This window comes from Gobius niger, assembly GCF_951799975.1.
Source record: "Gobius niger genome assembly, chromosome: 7".
Lineage (NCBI taxonomy): Eukaryota > Metazoa > Chordata > Actinopteri > Gobiiformes > Gobiidae > Gobius > Gobius niger.
Window position 1 is genome coordinate 8,909,428 of NC_136858.1, and position 25,293 is coordinate 8,934,720.

At 40.6% G+C, this 25,293-nt stretch overlaps 1 protein-coding gene across 1 annotated transcript; it reads right to left on the reverse strand.

The window, feature by feature from the left end:
* Positions 1–2,356: 2,356 nt before the first annotated feature.
* On the reverse strand, positions 2,357–21,202 carry ankrd1a (ankyrin repeat domain 1a (cardiac muscle)). Its single transcript, XM_079559973.1, has 9 exons — positions 21,044–21,202; positions 17,648–17,815; positions 9,710–9,838; positions 8,771–8,878; positions 7,976–8,074; positions 6,881–6,979; positions 5,531–5,629; positions 3,593–3,691; positions 2,357–2,533 (listed from the first exon to the last, which is right to left on the reverse strand). The coding sequence occupies exons 1-9, from the start codon at positions 21,068–21,070 to the stop codon at positions 2,450–2,452; spliced, it is 912 nt and encodes a 303-aa protein (XP_079416099.1). The 5' UTR covers positions 21,071–21,202; the 3' UTR covers positions 2,357–2,449.
* Between the last annotated feature and the right edge of the window lie 4,091 nt (positions 21,203–25,293).

Here is a 25,293-nt window from a genome sequence, read left to right on the forward strand (position 1 = left end):
AGTCTATTATCTCTTTTCTCTATTTGGCAAAATTCCAACTAGGAAAAAATGGGGAAGGAAACGACCAAACACTGACTTATTGTACATATTTTCAACCTTGAATTGTGCAGCCCTTTTAAAAAAAAAAGAGAAGCAATCTAGCTAACGCAAAACAACCTGCTCTGTCCTTTATCCATATAAAATCTCGTAAGACCAGTGCGGAGTGTGAAAACCAATAGGTTGCATTCACATGACGTAAAAAACAAATAAAAAACAAATCCCTCTGAAAAACCTTCAAATATTGTTAGGTTAAAGACAAGTAAATTTGGTGTCTGTTGTTGTTACTAAAGTACAGATTTTGTTGCAAGAGTGTAATGAGAAACTGAAGAACACAGGCTCCTAAGTTTTGTAATGTATGCGCTATTGAAACGATCCCCCCAAAGACTTTTGAGGTTTGTATCTTCTGTCAAAGAAATGATGATATTCTGATTACAAAACGTGTAGGATCCTGATTTGATCTGTTTTTACTTGTACACTAAAATGCTGAGGGAGAGAACAGGGTAAAGAGCCAAGGTTTGACCATACGTCTATATTCTCCTCACTGCTGTGATCCGCTCACTTGACTAAGAAGTATCGGAAAGAGCACAATAACTACTTCCCGATGGTTTTTGAGTCAAACGTCTGAGCCAAATTCATCTACAAACATCATGTGTTTCGGCCAAACGCATATATGCGGAGGACGTTAAAGCAGCACTAAGTAACTCTTGCCTCTAGAGGCCATAAGCGCAACTGCAGGTGTCGTAGCAAGTTGCCATTTTTTACGTATCAAAAGAGTAAATACTAGGCTGACAGAAAAGGCGAAGGGAGAGAGGGATATTGTACATCCAATTACACAATGGAGATCATTTTTCTCACTCAAACTTGGCTGTAAATACTGTTTTAAGTGGCGCTAGCCCGCAGTTAGCCTGTTAGCTTCTTCTTCGTGATTTCATTAGTGTGTATTTGTGCTCCAACCCGGTGGCAGTCAAGTTGCAATTGTGGTTTTCTGGCCAGAGACACCAGGGGGAGATGAAACCCCCCCAATCATCCCACACTTTTATTACCCCCAGGGATTACGAAAATGATTTATTAAGGTAAACAAGTTACTTAGTAGGCTACTGCTTTAATAAGCTCCATAAACAGAGAGTCGCGATCCAAAAATGTGAATATTTGACCAATCAACACGAACAACAAAAAGTGTTGTGATGCTGACTGTCCTCTCTCCAAGCATTAAGCACATCTGTGTAAAGTGTTCGTTAAAGATCGCACAATGTGAGGATCTCCACTTGTCCCCACAGAAACCTACACCACTGTGTCACTTTAATGACAATCCCGAGAGCAGCGGAGTGCGAAAACGCTCTGAACACTGCCCAGTTACTTTCCGCAAATGAAAATGCGTAAACTGAAAAAGGACTATTAGTTTATTGATCTGTTTATTTATATGGATCCATTAGCTGAGAGCTATATGCAGCTAGCTAGACGTCCTGGGTCCATTACAAAAAAAGAAAAAATTGGTATTGGTGGGGACTGTCCCTGCCAAGGCCAAAGGTGGAGGAAAGTCAGTCGAAATGTATGTTTATATTTGAAGATATCTTTCAAAATCGTTCATATGACATCATTGATAATGGCCCCTGCCCTCCATTGGAGATTTCTGGAACAGGACTGCAACCCTTCACACCAAATAGAATTCTGAGCTGTTGTACATTGTAACAAAAGATAAAAGAAATTCAAAAACAGTCCATGGAATTACTTAAATCAACCTGCGTGGGTGTCTGACAATGTGTCAATGCAATAACGCTGACTAAACTCAGCTTCAAATAAATAAAGAAAAAAATATATATATTATCCAGCAACATGTACCAGAAGGTTAAGTTGAATCTGTGATTGCAAACATCACCAACAATAAACGTTAACTGAGGTCTGTTCTGGTCCTTCAGAGGAAAGATTTCAGCTAAATATTGCAACTAGCATCTAGTCATTACAGCGAAATGTTGTGCTAACTTTCTTAAGCTACGTTAAGTTTGCTAACTCTGATGTAAAGAATACGCTACAATCACTTCCATGGAGCTAGCATGTAGCTTTCAAAGCATTAAATCCCTCTGAAACAAAGCATGAAGTCATGTTGTGATAACGTCCTTAAGCTATGTTAACTTTGCTAACTCTGATGTAAAGAGTAAGTCACTTTCATGGAGCTAGCATGTAGCACGTAGCTTTCCCACAGAAACCTAGAAAACATATCTACGCATCCACCATTTTCCAAGCACAAGTTGGCATCATCACTATCGAAGAATGGGTCAGTGAAAAGGGTATCTCCGTCACCTGCAGCTAGCCACACCTGTAGCCCCGACCAAAAGCCTCCTAAAGACAGGGTTCACTCTGCGATAGTTGTGCTCGCATCTCAGACCTGTGGTGTTTTTGTGGTTTTTTTTTACTAGTTGGGCTTGTCTTCGTTGCATAAGAGGCTCTTGGCTCCGTTCTGCCACGAATAAAGCGTCTCCATCGGGGTTTTTCCATCCTGCAGAGAGAGGGAAAACCAGCCAGTGAGTGAGCAGCTAAATTACCTTCATGTATCCCCAACCTTTTTTCATCAATAAAAAGTTCAAAATAATTCCTACGGAGCATCATTGAACTAATAAACACAGATTGTAGCGTTTTATCTATAAATTGCCTGCCTGTTTCCCACGCAGTATGAAGCTAGTTCTGTTTCAGATGCCAGAATGACAAGTTCCCGAAACAATTATTTAAGTACAGGCTGATCATTTTCTAGACAAATTAGTTTGTGTCATGCCGCTATTTTAACAGTAAACAATCTTTCATGCATCAAGCTAACGTTAGCCATTAGCTTCAGACCCTCGTGTACTGTCACCTGGTTATAAATGCTTTTCACACATTTCCCACCCCTAACTTTTTAAATATTGATTCATTTGCGATAACCCCCATACACAGGGACAGGAAGTAAGGGGTCACCCTTGGCATTTGCGAAAAACAAAAGTAGCAGTAGCAGTACATTCGATGGCAGTAAGTTACTGTTGCAGCCACAGCCGCCCTGGGGCAGATTGACCATTTACTTCCTGGCTTTAATATGCTGTTTATATCCTGATCTCTTATAATGTCAGTGCCCTCTGCTGGACACATGTGGAATTCTTTCCTTTTTTTAAAAATTTAAGCTGCCCCCTAGTGGCTGGAGTGAGCAAACTGGTTATTTCTTTAAATATCCATAACTCAGCACAGGAATGGGCTTAGGAATGCTTAGGAATTCATGCTCCTCAAAAGTGCCACAATAAATCTTCTGGCCTTGACCTTGACACATGTGGTGTAGGGAATTAGATTGACTTCATAACTTGAATTACACATTTTGATAACCGCACTCTCAGTATAAAATTATCATCGTATAAAATTTCACATTGGACACAAACAAGTGGCTTATTTTTACAATAAGGTGTTTAATTATTGCACTGCTCCTGTACACCTCCATATAAATTCACATGGGAAATAGTATCTTTGAAGCCCATTTTCCCTCACACATCTGCCCCTTGGAGAAACTGAACCGTATTGCACGACGCGCTTCACTTACACTATTCTTGGCGTTGAGACTGGCTCCGTACATCATCAGCAGCCTGATCATTTTAAATCGGTTTATCCTCACGGCGTCGTGCATGGGCGTGTCCCCGTCCTGTAAACAGACACTCGGGGTCAGCGGAACAGAATCATCACTGTGTCACGTATTAAACAGTCCCTCCAGGATGTCGCGGTGTTTTGATCGCAACTATTAACGCAAAAATCAAGCAAACTTTTCAACTTTTCAAAATCTACAATGTAAACAGTCTTGAAATGAAAGGAAAACCAATACATAAGAAAAGTGTTTCCAAACTTCAGACTTGTACTGTATTTAAAGGTCCTATATCATGCAAAATCGACTTTTTAGAGCTTTTAGCCATGTTGTTATGCTATTTACTTATCAAAAACACCCCCAGAGTGGTTTTTGGCTTCATTCACGCAGCTCTCCGCAATCCTACTGAATCCTGCTCTCTGAGCAGCTGCTCCGCCCTCTCCTGGTGAACGATTGACCTGTTCAGTTGTGTCGTAACAGCGGAACGGAAGTGCTCGACGTCTGTAAAGCAATGTCTTACAGCCTGATTTTAATTTGTAAAAGAGCTTTTTCATTATTTCTGTCGTAAGAGAGATGAAAGAGGGAAAAAAAAAAAAAAGGATGTGCCCGAGGTGCTTCCAGGTCAGCTGAGGCCAAAACAAACACATCCCCTGAGCGTCTGAACAGATCAGTCATGTTTGCGCTGCAGCTGAAGATGGAGCTCGTTATATCATTCTTACCTAACGATAATGTCATGGAGAAAAAGCAGCGCGTTTGGCTACGAGGACGGGAGTTTGTTCAACTTTTTTCAAGAAAAGGCCAATCGAAGTTGTTTTTTTCTCTGGGATTCAGCGACTATCACCAAAATATTGTTTTTCTGTGACTGTCTCTGATGGATGTTTGGTGAACCTTCGCCAGAACCAAAGTGGATTAACTTTTATAACCAACGCAAGTCCCATAATGTAAACCGCGATGGAGCAGAGGGTGAGTCAATCCAAACGCGTGTTAGCTTGTATGTTAGCATATTAGCATGTGTGTGTTAGCCATTTATGAAGCTGTGTTGCAGATGTCAACTCCGTATAACTGCATCGTGAAGTAACTTCACTTATTGTTGTTTATTTATATTACGGTAAAGTATGTGCGGAGAGAGGGGGCGGAGTTAACTGAATCGAAGCGTTGTGTCTTCCGGGTTAGAAAAATATCTCCAGAAAACACTCACAAAAATGAGTGCTCCATAGTGGTAGAGGTACAATATATCATATACATGCCTATACTTAACTTTGGAATGGCTAAAATAGCATGATATAGATCCTTTAAGACAACGCCTTAAGTCTTTTTCTCATTCCCCAGAGCCTCTTCGATTTAAACTGTTGGGAAAGTGAAGTTTGATTTTGATGTAAAAATGTAAATATATTACTTTAACCTCTTACCTCCCCCGCCTGCAATTTCTACAGTTCGGCTTTACCCAAATCTAAAAGCTTCGCGACTGGAGGGCAACAGTGTAGCGCCTCATTTGAAAGCTAAGACCTACAAAAGTGATCGTAACTTTGTTTTCACATTGTCGCTGCGTTTTTGTCACATTTGTGAACAGTTCTTGGTATGATTTTGTCTCTTTTTTTGTCATGTTGTTTTTTGTTGCAGTGTTTTTGTTGCATTTTTGTCTGTTTTTTAATCATGCTTTTATCGTTTTCTGCTTTTTGTTTTGTTTTTTTGACACATTTTTGTCACTTCTTGTGGCTTTTCTGTTGCTTTTTTTCATTGCTTTTCTGTCGTGTTTTTGTCATTTTGTTTTCATGCTTCTTTTTTTTAGCTTTTAGATTTGGGTAATTCCAAACTGGAGAACTTTTTTTAAACGTCCCACAACAACTCCAAAAAGTGGAGCCTAATCCTGGAGGGTCTGATGAGAGAGCGCGAGGTTCTGACCCGGTCTCTGGCGTTGACGTCTGCTCCACAGTGGATGAGATGCTCCGCACACTCGATGTGTCCCGTCCTCACCGCCACGTGCAGAGGAGTGCTGTGCAGCTGGACAGGAAGGCAAACAAACACATTTAGATATATTACGGGCTAATACGGGTTTTGTCATTGCTACTTAGTGTTGCCTTTGGGGTGTTGGTCAAAGGGGTCACAGTCACAAACAGAAGTCCAGTGTGTCCAGTGTTTCTCAACTAGTGCTGCTTTGGGACCCACGACAATGTTTCGACATTTTTTCGACATGTGACATTTTTAGAGCTGTAATCACTAATGTAAAATAAACTTGCCCAGCTCTGATCGTCTAAACCAGTGGCTCCCATCACTGGTCATAAGGGATGCGGTTTGAGCAAATTGAATAGTTCAAAAGAATCAAATATGACTGAGAAAAGACTACAGGTGCATAAAACATGAAATGAAATAAAATGCATTTTGCAATTGCTGTAGAAAACTAGTTTTTAACTCATTTTAATTCAGTGTTGTATCAATTAAAACGTTTCAACAGTCACCCACAGTCATCATCAGTTTGGTCTTTGAGCCTGAGCACTGGTCCTATATACAGTTGTAGGTGATGACGCAATAGGCCACTCCTGTGTCAGTCTGTGTTGCCAGATATGGTATTCCTCCCTTGAGGTAGTCATCCTTTACTCTGAGGGGGAAAGGTTGTTAACTCTCAATCAACTGTAAGTAGAAGACAAACTGTGCCTTATCCCACCCCCTGTCCAGAGAGGGCTTCTCCACTTTAACATGCTGATACATGCGCTTGTGTAGAGGCTGCTTGGTCTCCACAGTACACTCCTCACTGCACTGGACTGCATACACAACATTACTGCAGAGGTGTTTTGTCTTTAGGCTGAACCATCCTCTGTCAGAGGGTGGACATTGGAAATGATGTTTATGTTTTGAAACATTTGTGGGAGCCACTGTTTTGGACTCGGGGGTGCGGCACAACAACAGCATGTGCAGGGGGGGCTTCAAGGAAAAAAGGTTGGGAACCACTGGACCAAACAACTCAACAGGAACTTTGCTACCAGTTGAGAACCACTGCTTTAGTCAGTCGCCCCAGGGCAGCTAGCACCAACAACTGAATCAATAATGCAGAATAATGTGCAGTAGGACAAATGTGTTTTCTACTAAGGTGATTCTAAGTGGTTTGGGAAGAAATTTGAAGAAAAGTAGTGATATAGTGCCTTTATACAAGTTATCTATACAAGTTATGTTTGTGCATAAGGAAATAATGTAACAATCCTGAAATTGAGAAAGTGCATGTGTGTATGTTCAGGGCCACTGGTGTCTCCATAGTACCTTGTCTCTGGAGGTGAACATGGCCCCCTGGTGGATGAGCAGCTGCAGTGCCGTCAGGTCTCCTCCTCTGCAGGCCCAGTGCACAGCAGTGGCCTCCAGCTGAAGCAAAAACACACAGATCATTATTATCGCAAATACTCTGGGCTTTTGATATATACAGATATCTGTATTCAAATACTGTTTATTTATGGAACATGGTCCAGAGCTTAAAGGCGCATTTTGTAATATTTTGGACTATACTGTTGCCATCAACACAAAACGTGCTCCTAATGAGCAGCTCAACACACAAAAATGTATAACTGCAGTGGATAATGCAAGAATGGATTTGGATGAGAACCTATCCTATTTACATCTGATATTCTGCTGCCTTTAGTCACATCTGGAGACAAGCTGGAGACGTCCCCACTCCTGGTAAAGCTACAGTCATGTCTTAGGAGAGGAGAGCCGCTCATGTTTGTTTGTGCGTTTATGAGGTATTTTCATCAATGATGATAATATCTGTCATAAAATAAATGCTTGTATTTCAATTTTATTTATTGGGCAAAATTCTACACTGTGTGGCTTTAAAGAGACTAAATGGAATTTTTATACTCGCTACTGCCACCTCAGATCTAACGTGCAGTGTGACAGTGACAGGACATTGCTGGATAATTTTAACATTTTTAATCTCTGCTTAGTCCCTTTAAGTTTGGAAAAGTGCCCTCAGTGGGAAGGGATTTCATGTAGTCAAATAACGTCAGGGAGCTCTTCTTAGATTCAATTTGCGCAGAGTTGAAACCACATTGGGATCTTTAGTCGGTGAAAGCGGTTTGCCTCACAGTGGAACAGCACAAACAAGCAGTGTGATAATAAAGACATTATCAAACAATATAGCAATATAAAAATGATCTACTAAAGTATACTTTCAATAATATTAAGCAATGACAGAATAATTCAAATAAAACCTATTTTGATTCGGATTCTGTGAACAAAACCTGAATAAATGACTCCAACTGTGTCTGTATGAGTCTTTTTAGACTTCATGGCCAGAGGACTGCAGATAATATGTGTAATAAGAGCTCAGGAAACATATCTTATCATCTCATCATCTAATACCTTGTCCTTCTTCTCCAGGGCGGCCCCAGCGTCCAGCAGCCTCTTCATGACCTCTGTGTGACCTCTGAACGAGGCTTTGTGCAGGGCGTTCCTTTGGAACTGAGGGAGATACATGTAACAGCTTTTTAATCCAAATCCAAACCAACACAGTGATCAGCCACTTTACGGCAATATTTCCTTTTAAAAGCAATTTCCAATCCAACTGTGCTCTTGAGTATTACTGAAATGAAACGGTGTAAGTATAGCAGCACTTTGGCGGCCTCTAATGGGCCGGTCCAAACACTACACCCCTGATAACTCCTGTACAACTAAGCACATACACCCTAAATTGTTTTGAGGATTTTAGCTTCATGTGGATTATTTAAAGCCTAATTCATGAGAAAATTCCAAATCATTATGCAACTTTTCATGTATATAAAATAAGTTGACCTTTCAGTGACCCAGTGGAAGTATGGGACGGCACAACAGCTTTACTTTCCTCCTGGTGGCCTCTAGGACACTTCAGGATTCAGGTTATTCTAGAGTTTCTATAAATATGAACCCAAAATGTAGTATTTTTTTATTTCCTTGACCCTTTCCTAATAATCATTGTGTCTATTTACATCAGAATTTTCATGGCATTATGTTTTGTCCATATAGTCCATCTACACAAACACATAAATCAGACAGTTATGTCAATTCTACTTGAGTAGATATACTTCAAAGTAACATTACTCTCCCTTGATATTGGTAACTCTGCCAATCTGTACACACATGTTTAGAACAATAATCAAGGTTTTTTTTCTTTGCACTCACATGGTCTGTGACATTGGGGTCTCCTCCGTCAGAGAGGAACTTCTCCACCAGGGACAGTTTGTTTTCCATGGCTGCGGTCAGAAACATGTCCTCGCTCACACATATGGGCTGTGGAAAAGGAACACATGTTGGATTTACCTTTTTGTACGGTACTGGAAAACACTTCTGTGCATTACTACTGTCATGTTGCATTCATGATGTTATAGTTTAAATCACTCTGATAAACATGGAGCTCTCTCACTCTTTCAGCTGCGTTAAAGCGTTTTCAGAATCACAAGCTGCAAAACGCTGCTATTTTTTCTTAAATCCACCTCATATTTACGTCACAAACCTGCTCTGTATGTTACATTTAGACACAGTTTCATACAATGCTGCGCGTACACAGAGGCCATCAGCTTTTTCTGACCATCCACAGCCCTCGCTGTTTGTTACGAGCGTCAGAATAATTTGCAGTTTGTGTGAGGCGCAGTTGGAGTTTGTTTTCATGACAAACATGATTCTCCTGAAGCCACTTCTGATCAGCAGCAGCCAAAGGAAGAGGCTCCATCATTCATTTATTGCGGCGCAAAGCAGAGAAAAAAACCTCAGCGCCTTGAGTTGTGTTCGGTAATCGCAGGAGCTCAAACCTCCATTTGGATTTAAGATAAATCCTGGAGCCCTACACAAACTGTTATTCAGTCCAGCTTCTCAAACATACTCATCATGCAGTTTTACTCCTCATAGTTGTTATAAATACGGCAGCCTCTGCTAAGCAACATTATTTTGTCCATTGTTGTTCAGGACCCATGCACTGTGCAGGGCCTTTCAGCTGTTCTCACTTCCTCTGATACACATGGCGTGTTTGCATGTGAGCAACACTCAGTAACTCATTTGTTTTCACTCAATTTCTTAACTTATTTCTGAAACAGAATAAAGGACCAGTGTGAAGAGCAGTCTGACCAGAGCCTCGGGTGTGGGCGGTTCTCTCCTCTTGGCCGGGCTCTTCCTCTCCCTCCTCTTCTTCTTCAGCTGTAGGATGTTGAACAGGTCGTCCACGGTCTCCAGTCTGAGGCGGCCCGTTTTGTCCGTCTGCGGGACGAGAGACGGTCAGTGAACGGTCAAGTACGAGCCCTCGACTCACTTTCTGAAGAAACTGGACTGAGCTTAAGTGAAGGTCTACTTTATTCATCCACGGAGGGAAAATGGTTCTCTACATTTGACCCTTAGGCAGAATTATATCATTCACCTTTAGTCATATTGTGATGAAGCATCTTGTGCCACTGTTAATACATTTTAAAGTTTCAAAAGCTTCGTGTCCACATGAAATACAGTGCCTCTCGAAAGTATTCATACACCTTGAACTTTTGCACATTTTGTCATGTTTACAACCCTAAACATAAAGATTTTATTTTGATGTTTTTACTGAACATTCACACACAAGTAACAGACAACTGTGAAGTGAAAGCAAAATGATACATGATTCTGTTATTTTTCAAAAAATAGAAAACCGAAAAGTGGGGCGTGCATGAGTATTCATACAGCATGAATGAATACTTTGTGGAACCCCCTTTTGCTGCAATAACAGCAGAAGTCTTTTGGGGTTTGACTCTACAAGATTTGCACATGTAGAGACTGAAATTTTAGCCCATTCCTCTTTACAAAACAGTCAGATTAGAAGGAGAGCGTTTGTGAACAGCAGTTTTCACATTCTTCCACAGATTTTCAATAGGATTTAGGTCAGGACTTTGACTGAGCCATTCTAACACATTAATATGTTTTTATTGAACCATTCCATTGTAGATTTATCTTTGTGTTTAGGGTCTTTGTGTTGCTGGAAGGTGAATCTCCACCCCAGCCTCAGTTCTCTTGTGACTCCAGCAGGTTTTCCTCCAAAATGTCCCTGTATTTGGCTCCATCCATCTTCCCAACTATTCTTACAATCTCCCCAGTCCCCGCTGAGGAAAAGCAGCCCCACAGCATGATGCTCCCCCCCAGTTCATCCTGTCTATGACCAGGATGAACTGGACTCCGAGTCAAATTTATTTCCAAACACAAATGATACATGTAAATATTATACAGACGCAGAATTTAATAGTAACATAGAAACGGCTGGGTCATTTTCTCTTATTCATCTGAATTGTAGAAGCCTGTATTCAAATTTTAGTAAAATACATGATTATTTGAACACATTAAAAAATAAATTTACAGTTATAGCTCTGTCTGAGACTTGGTTAACGGATGCGAAAGGTGCAGAATTTAATTTTGAGGGCTATGAATTGTTTTATGTTAATCGGATCAAGAAGAGAGGAGGGGGGGTTGCTCTTTATGTCAATAGTGAGTTGAAATGCAAAACAATTGAGTGTATGACTGCTGCAATAGAAGATTTAATGGAATGTTTAACTGTTGAGATCGAAATGAACAAACAGAGGAATATTGTTGTCACATGCATATATAGAACTCCAGGGTCTAGCATTACAGCATTTAATAACAAGTTGGAGCAATTATTAGTTGGGATGAATGAAAACAAACAATCTATAATTTGTGGAGACTTCAACATAAATCTCTTGAATGTGTCTAATCATTCCAGTAGTTCAGATTTCCTAGATTTAATATATAGCAGAGGCCTTTATCCAACTATTACCAGGCCTAGCCGAATAACCTCCAACTGTGCCACATTAATTGATAACATTTTTGTTAATATACTTGATAAAACTGTCAAAAGTGGTCTTTTGATAAATGATACAACTGATCATTTACCCATATTTGTAACTGACTTTTGTAAAGTGAAAACAAACAAAGAAAAGTGCCCCAAAGTCATTCGGTCCAGAACTGAGGAAAGACTAAATAAATTTAGGGATGATCTTATGAAAGAACACTGGGAAAACGTTTATAGTACAAATAATGTAAACGAAGCTTATGAGTCATTCTTAAAAAAGTATCTATGGTTATATAATAAAAATTGCCCAACAAAAATACGGCATGATATAGCAGGAAAAAAAATAAATAAACCTTGGATAACAAAGGGTATATTGAAGTCTTGCAAAATGAAGAATAAGCTTTATCGCGACTTTGTAAAATATCAGACAATAAATGCAGAAAAAAAATATAAAGCCTATAAAAATAAGTTGACTGCTGTAATGAGACGTGCAAAGAAAGATTATTATACAAACTTGTTAATGGAAAACAAAAGTAATATCAAAGGAATGAGGAAAGTCTTAAGGGAGGTTATGGGCGGTAAAATAAATTGTAGTCAGCCACTATACTTAATGAATCAACAGAATACTGAGGTAAGTGGTGAAAAAATGGCTGAGGAATTTAATTCATTTTTCGTCAATGTTGGCCCAAACCTGGCCAAATCTATACCACTACATAACGAAAATAAAAGCTGTACAGGTGAAAGCAGAGTCATGCAATCTCTATTTCTTGGCGAAGTCAGTGAGAGTGAAATTATTTCTACTGTCTCCAGATTAAAAAGTAAACATTCATGTGATAGTGATGGCTTAGATATGTACATTGTCAAAGAAACTATACATTGCATTGTAGGACCATTAAAATATGTTATCAATTTGTCTTTTAATACAGGTTTCTTTCCAGATAAAATGAAGGTGGCTAAGGTTGTCCCCCTTTTTAAATCTGGTGATAGGCATAGTCTTACAAATTACAGGCCTATATCTTTGCTTTCTCAATTTTCCAAAATTCTGGAGAAGCTTTTTGTTAATAAATTTGACTATTTCCTTGAGAAACATTCCTTGATACATGACAATCAGTTTGGGTTTCGAAGCACCCGCTCAACAGCTATGGCTTTGATGAAAATCACGGAGGACATTACAACAGAATTGGGGAATAAAAATCACACAGTTGGAGTTTTTATTGACCTTAAAAAGGCCTTTGACACGATCGATCACGGTATATTGATATCTAAATTACAGACGTATGGTATTAGAGGTGTAGTGTTAAACTGGATTAGTAGTTACCTAGAAAATAGACAACAATATGTAGAGCATATAGGCCATGAATCCAAGTTAGAAACAATACAGTGTGGAGTCCCTCAAGGCTCTGTGCTGGGGCCTAAACTCTTTACTTTATATATTAATGACCTCTGTGAGGAATCAAAGATTTTACGTTTTGTTCTTTTTGCGGATGATACAAATTTTTTTGTATCAGGGAAGAACTTAAGAACATTAATGAAAACTATTGAACAAGAAATGGTTCAACTTCAGAAATGGTTTAATAAAAACAAATTGTCCTTAAACTTAAGCAAAACTAAATTTATGTTGTTTACAAATCAACAATGCCCTGAAAGTGTTACTTTGACTTTAAATGGAATAAGTATTGAGAAAGTGTCAGAATTTAGGTTTTTAGGAGTCCTCATTGATGATAAATTTAAGTGGAAGTCACACATAGCTTACGTAAGAAATAAAATTTGTAAAAACATTGCAGTTTTGAGTAAAGTAAAGTTTATGTTGAATTATAAGGCAATGAGAATCCTATATTGCTCCTTTATTTTGCCATACTTAATGTATGGTTTGGAGGTATGGGGAAATTGTTATGTTACAAATTTAATGCCCTTATTTCTTTTACAAAAAAGGGCTATAAGAATAATTAATGGAGTTGCTCCAAGGGAACATACTACAGAACTGTTTCTGAGGTCAGGACTACTCAAATTGAAGGACTTGGTTTCTTTACAAACTTTATTAGTTGTTCACAAGGCAAAACACTGCCTGTTACCGCATGGACTGCAAGCGCTTTTTACAGTAAACAGTGAGACAAGCAGAAGAAATAATGACTTTAAACAACCTTTCGCAGGAAAAACCCTTAAACAAATGTGTGTTTCAGTATCTGGTGTGATACAATGGAACTCTCTAGAAAATGATCTAAAATGTTGTTCAAATATTCTTCAATTTAAATATAAGTATAAACAGAGGACACTTAACTTGTACAAAGACGAATGTGAAAAACGTTAAAATTTACAAGAATAATGATGATGATGACGGTGGTGATGTGGTGGTGCGGCGGTGGTGATGGGGGCGGTGGCGGGACTGTCTGGTTGTGTGGCGTGTACCTATGCATGCGTATGGGTGTGTGTGTATGGGTGCATACGGGTATGCTTACAGTATATGAAACAAAAGTATAATAAAAAAAAAAAAAAAAAAGTAATAAAGAGGAAAAAAAACAATAATAATAAAATCATTAAAGATTCTTTAGTGCAGGGTAAGCAGGTGCTGGGCAGCTGTGGGAGGTCATACATCTCTCAACAGCTGCCCACACAAACCTCGCTTTTTTAACACACCACACAGCATAGGGCTCATCACGAATATACACATCCTCCTCAGCATAGGGTAAGCAGGAGTGGGGGAATGTCTGGGGCGTAGCACCTCTGGACTTCTGCTAACTCCTGTCTCTTTTTTAAACACACCACCTATTTTAGGGCATATCACAGTCAATCACAAATGTAGGACAAGCAGGTGCTGGGCAGCTGTGAGAGGGTAAACATCTTTCGACAGATGCCCACTCAAACCTTGTTTTTTAATGCAATACACAGCATAGGGCTCATCACATATACATCCATACATCCTCCTCTTCTTCCTTTTGTGTGTGTGCTGTGTGTGTGCCTGTGTGTGCCCGTGCATGCCTGCCTGTGTGCGTGTGTGGGTGTGCGTTGTGTGGTCTGGTGGCCTCGTCGTTGTTTCCATTGCCACTGTTGTCACCATTGCATCACTGTTGTTTTAGCAAACAATCATTAATAATAATAGTAATAATAATGATAAAAATAAAAAAATAAAAAGTTAAAATCGAAAGTTGATTACATCTGTTTTTTGCGTGTGTATATGTATGTATATGTGTGTATTGTGTGTATATGTGTGTATATGTGTGTAAATGTATGTATATGTGTGTATATGTGTATGTGTATGTAAGTGTATATGTAATTGTTGTTTTTTGTTGTTGTTGTTTTTTACATCGGTTAGGCCATCTAGTTTGTAAGTTTTTCTTCAAGAATGGGGTTGGAGTTTATAAGATTTTTTTTCTTCATCCAACTCCTGTTCTTCTTTTCATGGAATGTATTGTTTGTTTGTTTTTTGTTGGATTGTTGCTTTATTTTAGGTTGCATTACCTTGAAAAAAGAATAAATAAAATGAAATGAAATATATTTGACACTGGGGATGGTGCACTCAGGACCATGAGCAGTGTTAGGTTTGCTCCATACATAACGTTTTGCATTTGGGCCAAAAAGTTACATTTTTGTCTCATCTGACCAAAGCTCATTCTTCCACATGGAGCTGTGTCCTCCATATGACTTCTAGCAAACTTCAAACGGGATTTCTTATGGCCTCCTTTCAATAATGGCTTTCTTCTTGCCACTCGTCCATGAAGGCCAGATTTGTGTAGAGTAAGACTTATAGTTGTCCCATGTACAGATTCCCCCAGCTCAGCGGCAGGACTTCACAGCTCCTCCAGCGTTATCTTGGGGCACTTGGTTGTATTTCTTACCAGTGTTCTCCTTGTTTGATCTAATATTTTAGATGGGCGACCGTGTCTTGGTAAGTTGGCAGTGGTGCTGCACTCTTTCCATTTCTGAATGATGGATTGAACAGTTGCTCCGGGAGATGTTTAAATCTTGGGAAATCTTTGTATAACTTAATGCTGCTTTACACTTCTCCAGAACTTTATCCCTGACCTCTCTGGTGCTCCTTGACCTTCATGATGTTGTTTAGTGACCAATACACTCCGACCACAGCTCTGAGGGCTTAAAAGAACAGCTGTAATTATACTGAGAGTAGATTACACACAGGTGGCCTCTATCTAGCTACTGTTAATAAAATATAAGCTTTCATTTCTATTGAAAACGGTTAAAGGTCCTATATCATGCAAAATCGACTTTTTGGAGCTTTTAGCCATGTTGTTATGCTATTTCCTTATCAAAAACACCCCCAGAGTGGTTTGTGGCTTCATTCACGCAGCTCTCAGTAATCCTCCTGAATCCTGCTCTCTGAGCAGCTGCTCCGCCCTCTCCTGGTGAACGACTGAGTGTTCAGTTGTGTCGTAACAGCGGAACGGAAGTGCTCGACGTCTGTAATGTAATGTCTTAATTCTATGCTTACAGCCTGATTTTAATTTGTAAAACAGCTTTTTCATTAATTCTGTCGTAAGAGAGAAACAAAGAGAAAAATAAAAATAAAAAAAAGAATTAAAAAAATAAAAAGGATGTGTCCGAGGTGTTTCCAGGTCAGCTGTGGCCAAAACAAACACCCCTGAGCGTCTGAACAGATCAGTTATGTTTGCGCTGCAGCTGTGAAGATGGAGCTCGTTACCTACTCTGGACACACATGTTCTTTATTCTTAACTAACGATAATGTCACGGAGAAAAAGAAGCGCGTTTGGCTACGGAGTTTATTCAACCTTTTTCAGGAAGAGGCCACTCGTCTACCTTTTTTTTTCTCCGGGATTCAGCGACTATCAGCCAAAATATTGTTTTTCTGTGACTGTCTCTGATAGATGTTTGGTGAACCTTTGCCAGAACCAAAGTGGATTAACTTTTATAACCAACGCAAGTCCCATAATGTAAACAGCGATGGACCAGAGCGGTGAGTTAGCTTGTGTGTTAGCATATTAGCATGTGTGTTAGCCATTTATGAAGCTGTGTTGCAGATGTCAACTCCGTATAACTGCATCGTGAAGTAACTTCACTTATTGTTGTTTATTTATATTACGGTAAAGTATGTGCGGAGAGAGGGGGCGGAGTTAACTGAATCGAAGCGTTGTGTCTTCCGGGTTCGAAAAATACCTCCAGAAAACACTTATATTTATCACAAAAATGAGTGCTCCATAGTGGTAGAGGTACAATATATCATATACATGCCTATACTTAACTTTGGAATGGCTAAAATAGCATGATATAGCTCCTTTAAGGCACTATTCATAAAATGATCCTGCATTTAAACATATTTGTCTGGATTAGTAAAGTCAAACATAAAAGTTTCAGTTGGTGGGGCCCAGGTGTGAGCGACTTCACCGCAGCTGTTTCCATAAACAGTTGAGCTCGTTGAGCTAGCTAGCTAGCTTCAGGTTAAACAGCGTAAAAGTGAAATAACTTCTGCCCCCGAGTGCCGCATATCGGTGTTTACTTCCACGGAAAAGTGTCGGGTTAGTCCTGTTGTGTTGTGAGCCTGACTGAGATCCTCATAATAGCTGCGGAGAATGACTCGCTCTGAGACGAGCCTTCAGTGACTAATGGCTAATAACCCACAGAAAATAGTCCCGTAGTCTGGCATATTTAGTGAGTTTAGTAAATGAAAAACACATTTATTATAAATGTTACGTTTGTGGGACCCTGGTATAAGCGGATTAAACAACTGGGAGCCGTGCATTAGACGGTTATAATGCACTTGCATTATAACCTGCGTGTTGTGGTGTTCTTGACTCCGCGTCGTGCATTAGAACCGTCTAATGCACGGCTCCGAGTTGTTTAATCCTTACTTATTATCATATTGTCCTCTTACATTGTGTGGTCAGGAATGTATGGCCATTATATTACACTACTGCTCAAAAGTTTGGGGTCACTTAAATTGTTCTTTTTTTTTAAAAGTATAACATTAAATTAATTGCAAATACAGTCTCGACATTGTTAATATTGTGAATGCCTATTCTAGCTGTAAAGGTGATTTTTAAATGAATACCTACATCGGTGCAGACGTTCTAATGGTACATTGTGTTAAATCCTGTTAGAGGGTCACTGATGATTAGAAAACGCACCACGTTAATAACACATTTGTTTTGTTTTTGTGACGGGGCCATGATGGCTTCAGTTTTTGTTTTGTTCCCCTGTCTGCTGTGCTGTGTTGCCTCCTGATAAAACAGAACTGTATGTGGCAGACATGGATGAAGCCGTTGTGTCCTTACGTTGAGCGCGGCCACGCTGACCTCCTCCTGCTCTCCACCGCTGTCGCTCTCCTCGGACAGAGCCCCGCCGGACCTCAGGTCATCCTGCTTCTCTAGATTGACGGCCGCCTCGTACACGCCCCCCTGGAAGTGCTCCGCCTCCTTGCCCTCTGACCTCTTCCCTGTCACCTGAGCAGACGGGGACAGGACATAAAGAGACATAAGTCATTCTAGTCATTCAAAAGAGAGGAACCATACGGCTCCATATGGCTCACTAAAATGACCAATCAATACAAATATAGTCGTTCACATATATTTAATGATTATTTACTATATTTTGAATTTCTGATTAATATTAAATATATATGTTATTAAACTAACCTGTTGCCATGTGGATGTTCATTGTTCACCATATATTTATTCATTAAAAACTAAAGCAAAACATTTTTAAGGATTATCTGATCTCATATGTTATACATGTTAGTCTTAACCAGGGGCGGTTAGTACTCATTTACTCAAGTACACTTACCCAAGTAACTTTTAGAAGTACATTTGCAAGTTGTTTTTTTCATACCGTACTTAAGTGATATTATAATGAAGTATCTGTACTCTTACTAAATATTTGGGCCACTACTTTATTTCTATTTTAAAGTAACATTACTCTTACTTGAGTAAATGTTTTGTCTACTCTACCCAGCTCTGGTCTGTATGAAAACCAATACACCACCATAGAGATTAGAGTATAGTAATACAGTATGGTGCCAGCAGATGGCAGTGCTGCACATTTAGAAGATATTATATATTATTACGGGGCCAGCAGCTCTCTGAAGTCTCTGAAATCAAATGAAGATTGTTTATTTTTGTTGCAACAGGGAAGTATTAAAGGGGGGGTATTATGCAAAATCGACCTTTTCAAGCTTTACATCATGTTATTATGTCATTCCCTCATTAAAACATGCCTGAAGTGTTGCCTTGGCACATTCACGTATTTTTGAGTAATCTGTAAAAACTCTGATGGCGGCCATTTTAGGGATAGCTTTGCCTGAGTCCTCCTAGGAGCGCCCCCACCTCCTGGAGACGCCTCCGACAGACAGCGTGTGGAGGGGGCGTGTCGGAAAGGCTCAGAGGTTCTTAAAGAGACAGAGGCCTATTTCAAGACTTTTGCTACAGCCATTTTGAGAGAGCAATTTTATACAAGGCAGTTATTCTAATTTACTGCATTTACAGACCAACAGAAGGTTTGGTCATCATTGTAGTGTGCTATAGACTGGTGCTATGTGATTGAAAAAAGCATAATACCCCCCTTCACAGCTGATTGAACCGTCTCCATGGTTACGCTTACATTTTATTCCGAAAACCTAAAAAACTTATAACAAAATCAATCTTGAAGCATCGTAGGGGACACCAGGACAGAAAGTAAAGGCGCCATGCTAACCACCCATGCAGCCACTGGGTCACTTTTTTAACATAAAAAGTTGGATAATACACCTTTAATAAACAATATACACATTGTAGTCATTATTGCATTAAAACAATATCATTTTGTTCTCGGCTAACTAATGACGGCAAAGCTCAGGCCGTCGGATATTTGACCATTTTGCAAGTAGATAACTCACATACTACTAAACTGAATTACAGGCATTAGCAGATATTCAAATCTACAGTAGCAGGAGAATGTCTTAAAAGAGGGCACATGTGTGAAAATGCAGAAACATAAACAACCAAAAGTTAGTCATGTCTCCGTAGTCATTCGCGGAAACCCCAGCAGCTTTGGACGGCCCGAGCAGAAGTCTCCGATAAGGAGCCGTGCGGAGAATGTCAACAGGCTAACTGCTCCCACATTAACACCGCGTGGCCTTGTGACAGCTGCGACGTGTCCCATCACGGAATCACCGCGCTCTCATTCAGTCCCACTGACAGTAATCACCGACAAACTGCTGTTTAACAAGTCTCCAAAGCCACTCAAACCTAATCCAGCTTTCAAGCGCGGTGATCCGGCCGCCGACGCCGCTTGTAGGTAAGAAAACTGGGGTTTAAATCTGCTCCAGTAAAAGAACCGCCGATGAGGGTTAGGGTTGGAATATTTACGAATGACTATGAAGGGTTTGTTCAGGACTGTCTTGGGTTTGATTGATCGATGATTAGAACATTATAACGCCTATTAAAGGCCACCGTAGACGAGTTGATGTGTGCCTGTCTGGTCTTTGTGCATGCCCTCAGTCACGCAAAACGACCAAAGATGTTACTAGCATTTTGCCTCTCACAATGTGTTCCTATAGCTTCAAATGGGGTGAAGTTGGAAGCGACCACGGTCTTCCACGGGCACAAAGACCAGACAGGTACGTATCAACTCGTCTAAGCTCAGGTAAGAACATATCTCAGTATGGAAAAACAGTGGCCTGTTCCTTTAATGAAAAGATGATGACTGTAATCTGGACAAATGAACAAACACAGCCGCTTTCAAATCCGTTTTGATTTGTTTCTAGAAGAGAAGAGGCAGAGTGTTTATTGCATCACCGCGGTAAGACTAGAATAGGTGCGAAACTGCCTTGCCATCTTATAATCAGGAAACATAATAGGAAGATGAGAATTTGCAATTGAAACGTTCGTCTCGTACATAAAGTGGCTCGGCTCCCTGTCAGCTGTAGGGCTGGCATCAATCAGGCCGATATTCCACCTCCGCCAGATGGACCCAGAAAGACATAGTCACTTCAATGTGTCCTCGGTCTTTCCCGGGGCCTCCCTTCGGTGAGACATGCCCAGAACAGATGCCCCCAATGTGGAGGAGAAGCAACTCCATGCCCCAAAAAAGTGAATATTTGAGAATAAAATGGGTATTTCATTTTATTTCAAGCAACTTCAAGACCTTTCGACTGAGCCGCATGAAACAAAAAAAGCAGAACACGAAGTCCAATGTCTTCTCTCTCAGCCCGTATGAACTATCGTCTCACCAAGTTGTCCAAAAGTGGAGACAATAGGTTGCGTTCATGTGACATCACAACATTGTCAAAAGGCAGTCTTAGTTTGTTGCTAATTTCTCTGTAACCCCTTGGCCAATTCACATGAAACTAAAACGGTCACAAAGTTCAGAGTCCTCTCACCCAGCTCATATGAACTTTGGTCTAATTATTTCCTTATAAAGGCGTCCAAAAGTAGAGACAATATTCAAAAACATGAGCGTGATGTGGGTCAGATGAAAGGACATTCAGCCATAGGACGATCGTGGCAAGTTCCCAATCGCCTCCAAACATTTGGACATTTTTTGGACATCGGACATTTGTTTCCAAATCGATCTCTCCCATTGCGTTTTATCGGCCCTTGCTCTGACTGAAACATTGACGTGACATTAATCTAGAATGTCATGAACCTAACTGCTCTATAGAAAACCAGTGACATCTGCCTCTAACCAGCGCTTACCAGTTCTTCCACGCTGTGCAGCCCCATCGTCGTCCGATCTCCTGGTCCCGGGTGATGCTGATCTCTTGGTACCTCGTCTCACGTCTCTGTCCTGCAATCCCTTCGCCCTGTGTCCCCCTCAACGCGACTCTGCTCCTATTGCCGTGCGTCTCTCCTCCCTCGCCCCCTTTATATCTCTGTCGTCACGTCTCTGCCTCCGAAATATGCCCCGTGTGTCATGTTACAGCCCCCCTCCCCGCACACGCACCCGTCCCGTTGGCAGAGGCGTCGGGAGTTTTGCATGTCACTCTCGCACAGATGTCGGGAAGGTATGTAAGCGTGACTCCCCCCCCCCCATGTCACCGGAGTGTCGAAGTGAGCGGTCCCAGCGGTATGGCGCGACATGTGGGACAAATATGCTGTTTATCGTCTCAGATGCACCGTCGTACTCACGCATGTGCGGTACGGCGGTTTGACACGGCGGGTTCACGGCTGCAATGAAATGTAGGCTTTCTGAGTGTAGAGTGTCCCCTGAGGATGAACACATGTGGTATTGTTACCATGTAGGTACAGTCCTGCTCAAAAGTTCAAGACCGGTTGGGAAAATGGCAGAAATCGCACAAAAAGAAATTCAGTAAAGCTTTCATTGAAAACAACAAAAAAAGTGAAATGATAGGTTTTGCAGCTGATCAAAAGTTTAGAACCACAAGCCTTTAAAAGACCAAATCTGTGCAAACATGAGGTTTTGAACGTGTTGTTGAGCTGCATCAGCAGAGCCTCTCGCAGCACCATCACTGCTGAGGTGAGACGTCGGCTCCAGAGCATCGTCCAGTGTCTTGACAGACAGCCAATCAGATTCTCCGGCTCAGTGTGAGGTGCATTTTTTTTGTTCCAAAAGCTTCTTAGAAATTCAAAATGATTGTCTTACTGTGTTACCCCTCAGCAGCGATGGCGGCCTGCTTAGGCCCTGGTTAGGCCCAGTTTAGGCCCAGCTTATGCCCTATTTAGGCCCTGCTTAGGCCCTGCTTAGGCCCAGCTTAGGCCCAGCTTAGGCCCTGCTTAGGCCCTGTTTAGGCTCTGCTTTGGCCCAGTTTAGACCCTGTTTAGGCTCTGCTTAGACCCAGCTTAGGCCCAGTTTAGGCCCTGTTTAGGCCCTGTTTAGGCTCTGCTTTGGCCCAGCTTAGGCCCTGTTTAGGCCCTGCTTAGACCCAGCTTAGGCCCAGCTTAGGCCCTGTTTAGGCTCTGCTTAGGCCCATGTTAGGCCCATCTTAGGCCCTGCTTAGGCCCAGCTTAGGCCCAGCTTAGGCCCTGTTTAGGCCCTGCTTAGGCCCAGCTTAGGCCCTGTTTAGGCCCAGCTGAGGCTCTGTTTAGGCCCTGCTTATGCAGCGCAACACTAAACAACCCGAACACGGTCTCAAGGAGAATGTTTGTTTTCTTTGCCTTTGCTTCAGGACGTCCTGACAGAGTGAACACCTGACAGACATGACACTGAATTCACATTTTTGCACAGATTTGGCCTTTTACAGGCATGTGGTCCAAAACTTTTGATCAGCTGTTTACTTGTTTTCAATATTTTTTGTCTCTCATTCCAGTTCCATTTTTCCATTTCTTCTTGTTGCATTTTGAAGCCCTTCTTTGAACCATGTTATGATCCAACTATGCAAAATGTGAATTTGGGCCATTTTTCACCTGGTCTTAAAGTTTTGATCAGGAATTCTAGAAAGACACTAGGCATACGTTTCTTTCATTATCTGACATGTTTCATCTACTGGGACATGATTGAAATTTGTAATCAAATTAATTACAGTAATTAATTAATCTGAATTATTCCCATTTCAATTGAAAACCAAAACCCAAATTTTCAACAACAACAAAAATTGCAACTGACTTATTGAACAAATAGAAAGATAGGCACATGAGCTCATAACAAATACATGTAGAGCTATTCATCATCACGTGTTTCAGGAACTCTGATCATCCATGTAACTCGTAAACTGTAACTAAACCATCATTATAGAGCCATGTTTTCGTTGTATATAGTGAAATAAATATATCAAAAGGGGCATAAAACATTGTTTATTTATTGGTCTTTGAGCTTCACATTTGCTGTCTTTTCTATCGTCCCATCAGGACGTCTTTTAAAGCAAAACAAGTCCCCAGTCGCCATGTGAAGCGTCTCTTATCAGCTGTTGTTCCCGGGCGTGGACACCCTGACAGTTTTATTGCTTCTTTCAGTCTGGCCACGCCCACCGCCGCGTGGCGCTTACTGGAGAAGTGAGTCCCATGTGCGCACCAGAGGATGGATCTTATTCCTCACTTTCTGATCTGTTACCTCCCCTGATCCAGTGCTTGTATTTGTCCCTCGCCCTGTCCCAGGTCAGGAAAAGTCAGGAGACCAAAAGCCTTTAACTGAACATGATTCACTTTAAGGTCTGTTTATGGGGAACGTTACAACATGGTTGTAAGCTGAAGCCTTTTTAACATGTCCTTTTGAATCAAATGTAACAGATAATAAATCATTAGTGGCTGTGTGCAGGAGGGGCTTGAATAGCTAAATAAAACCCCACAGAAGTATTATTAGGATGGGGTTCTGAATAAGTGATGACCTGTTGTCGACTGGCACTGACTTCGCTGCCAGCTCTATTTTGGATATAGTATTACTGACCTCAGACGAGCTTTTTGTTTTAGTTGGCGATTATTTTAATGTGGTGTTAATTCAGGTTTATGACTGACCTTTGGTAACTACTTTTCCCCAGACCAGACCCTTTCTGTAGAACCACAACTTTACAGATACACTAAGGTACACTGCGCAACATTTTGGACGATACTGTCGCCATCAATACAAACATGCTCCTAATGACCAACTCAACACAGAAAATGCTATTACTGCAAAGAATGGATCTGGATGATAACAAAACCTCCTTAAATCTCAAATCCTACTGACTTCAGTCACATCTCCATGGAGACGAGCGGGAGACGTACCCACTCCTGGTAAAGTTACAGTCATGTCTTATGGAGAAGTGAGCCGCTCACAGCAGAAGCACATGTTTGTCTGTACATTTATGGTGTATTTTTCACATCTGTCATAGAATAAATGCTTGTGTTTCAATTTTATTTATTGGGTGCAATTTTACGCAGTGTGGCTTTAAGTATTAATAAGCATTAGTAATCATTTTAGGGTTAGGGAAGGGTTAAGGTTAGGTTTAGGATTGTCTCTGAATAAGTGTATTATTAATGGCCTTTTAATATGTTAACAGATAAAAGTATAATAAGCAGTGTGTTAATACTTTACAAGTATATGAGGTATCACTTTATTTTACATTACCTTGATACATTGTACCAAACTAAATCAATGTAATCTGCTCTTTAACAATCTGTAATATTTTTTCTTACCTATGTTGTACGTACATAATGGAATAACTTGTATTAGTACTTTGTAAGTACATAATGTAATAGGACACGAGACCCTTAGGTTTTGGGCTTGAGTTAGGGTTAGAGTAGGAATTATGTCTTATTACATATGTATCTACAAACTACTAATACATATTATTCCATATCTAACCCATAGGTACAGGTTATGACGCATTGTTACGCAGCCCATTACTTTGTACTCAATTTAGTTTAGGTACAATTAGGGCTGGGTACCTTTCGTTTTTCTTCGATACCACTACTTTAACGATACCTGCTTTTCGGTACTGGTGCCTTAACGGTACTTTTTTCGATACCTATGTTATTTTAATTGAGTTAAAATATTGTGTATAAAAAGTATCGTTCAGGAGGCACATCAGAAAACAGGAGCAGCAGCGTCACCTGTAACTTCATGTTTTGAGCAGAATTCCCACTAAAGCCGTGATAAAAAAGTGAGAAAGGACATTATTACCTTCTGAGCTGCAGGAACAGACCAGATCCACATCAGGCACTGTTTACTGAAGATAAACTTTTCTAAACTCACTGAGCTGTTCGACAGTGAAAGCTCCTCACACGTCAAAGATCTGTATAGTGAGAGCGCTCACTCTGTCACTGAAAATGCACCATAACTGTTCAAAACATGGCTAATGCAGAGTGAGCGTTCACCTTTTCCAGAGACAATCTTTGATCCCAAATGCTCCGGTGCAGCTGGAGTTTAAACAACAGCAGTAACTTCAGGCTCTGCGGGGCTAAAGCTAAAGGTAAAGCCGAAGAGTTTCTTGTTGTCATACAGTGTTGTCACTGCTTTTCTCTTTGTCTAAGGGTCTAGTTTCTTATTCAGTCCTGGTTTAGTCCTGGTTTTT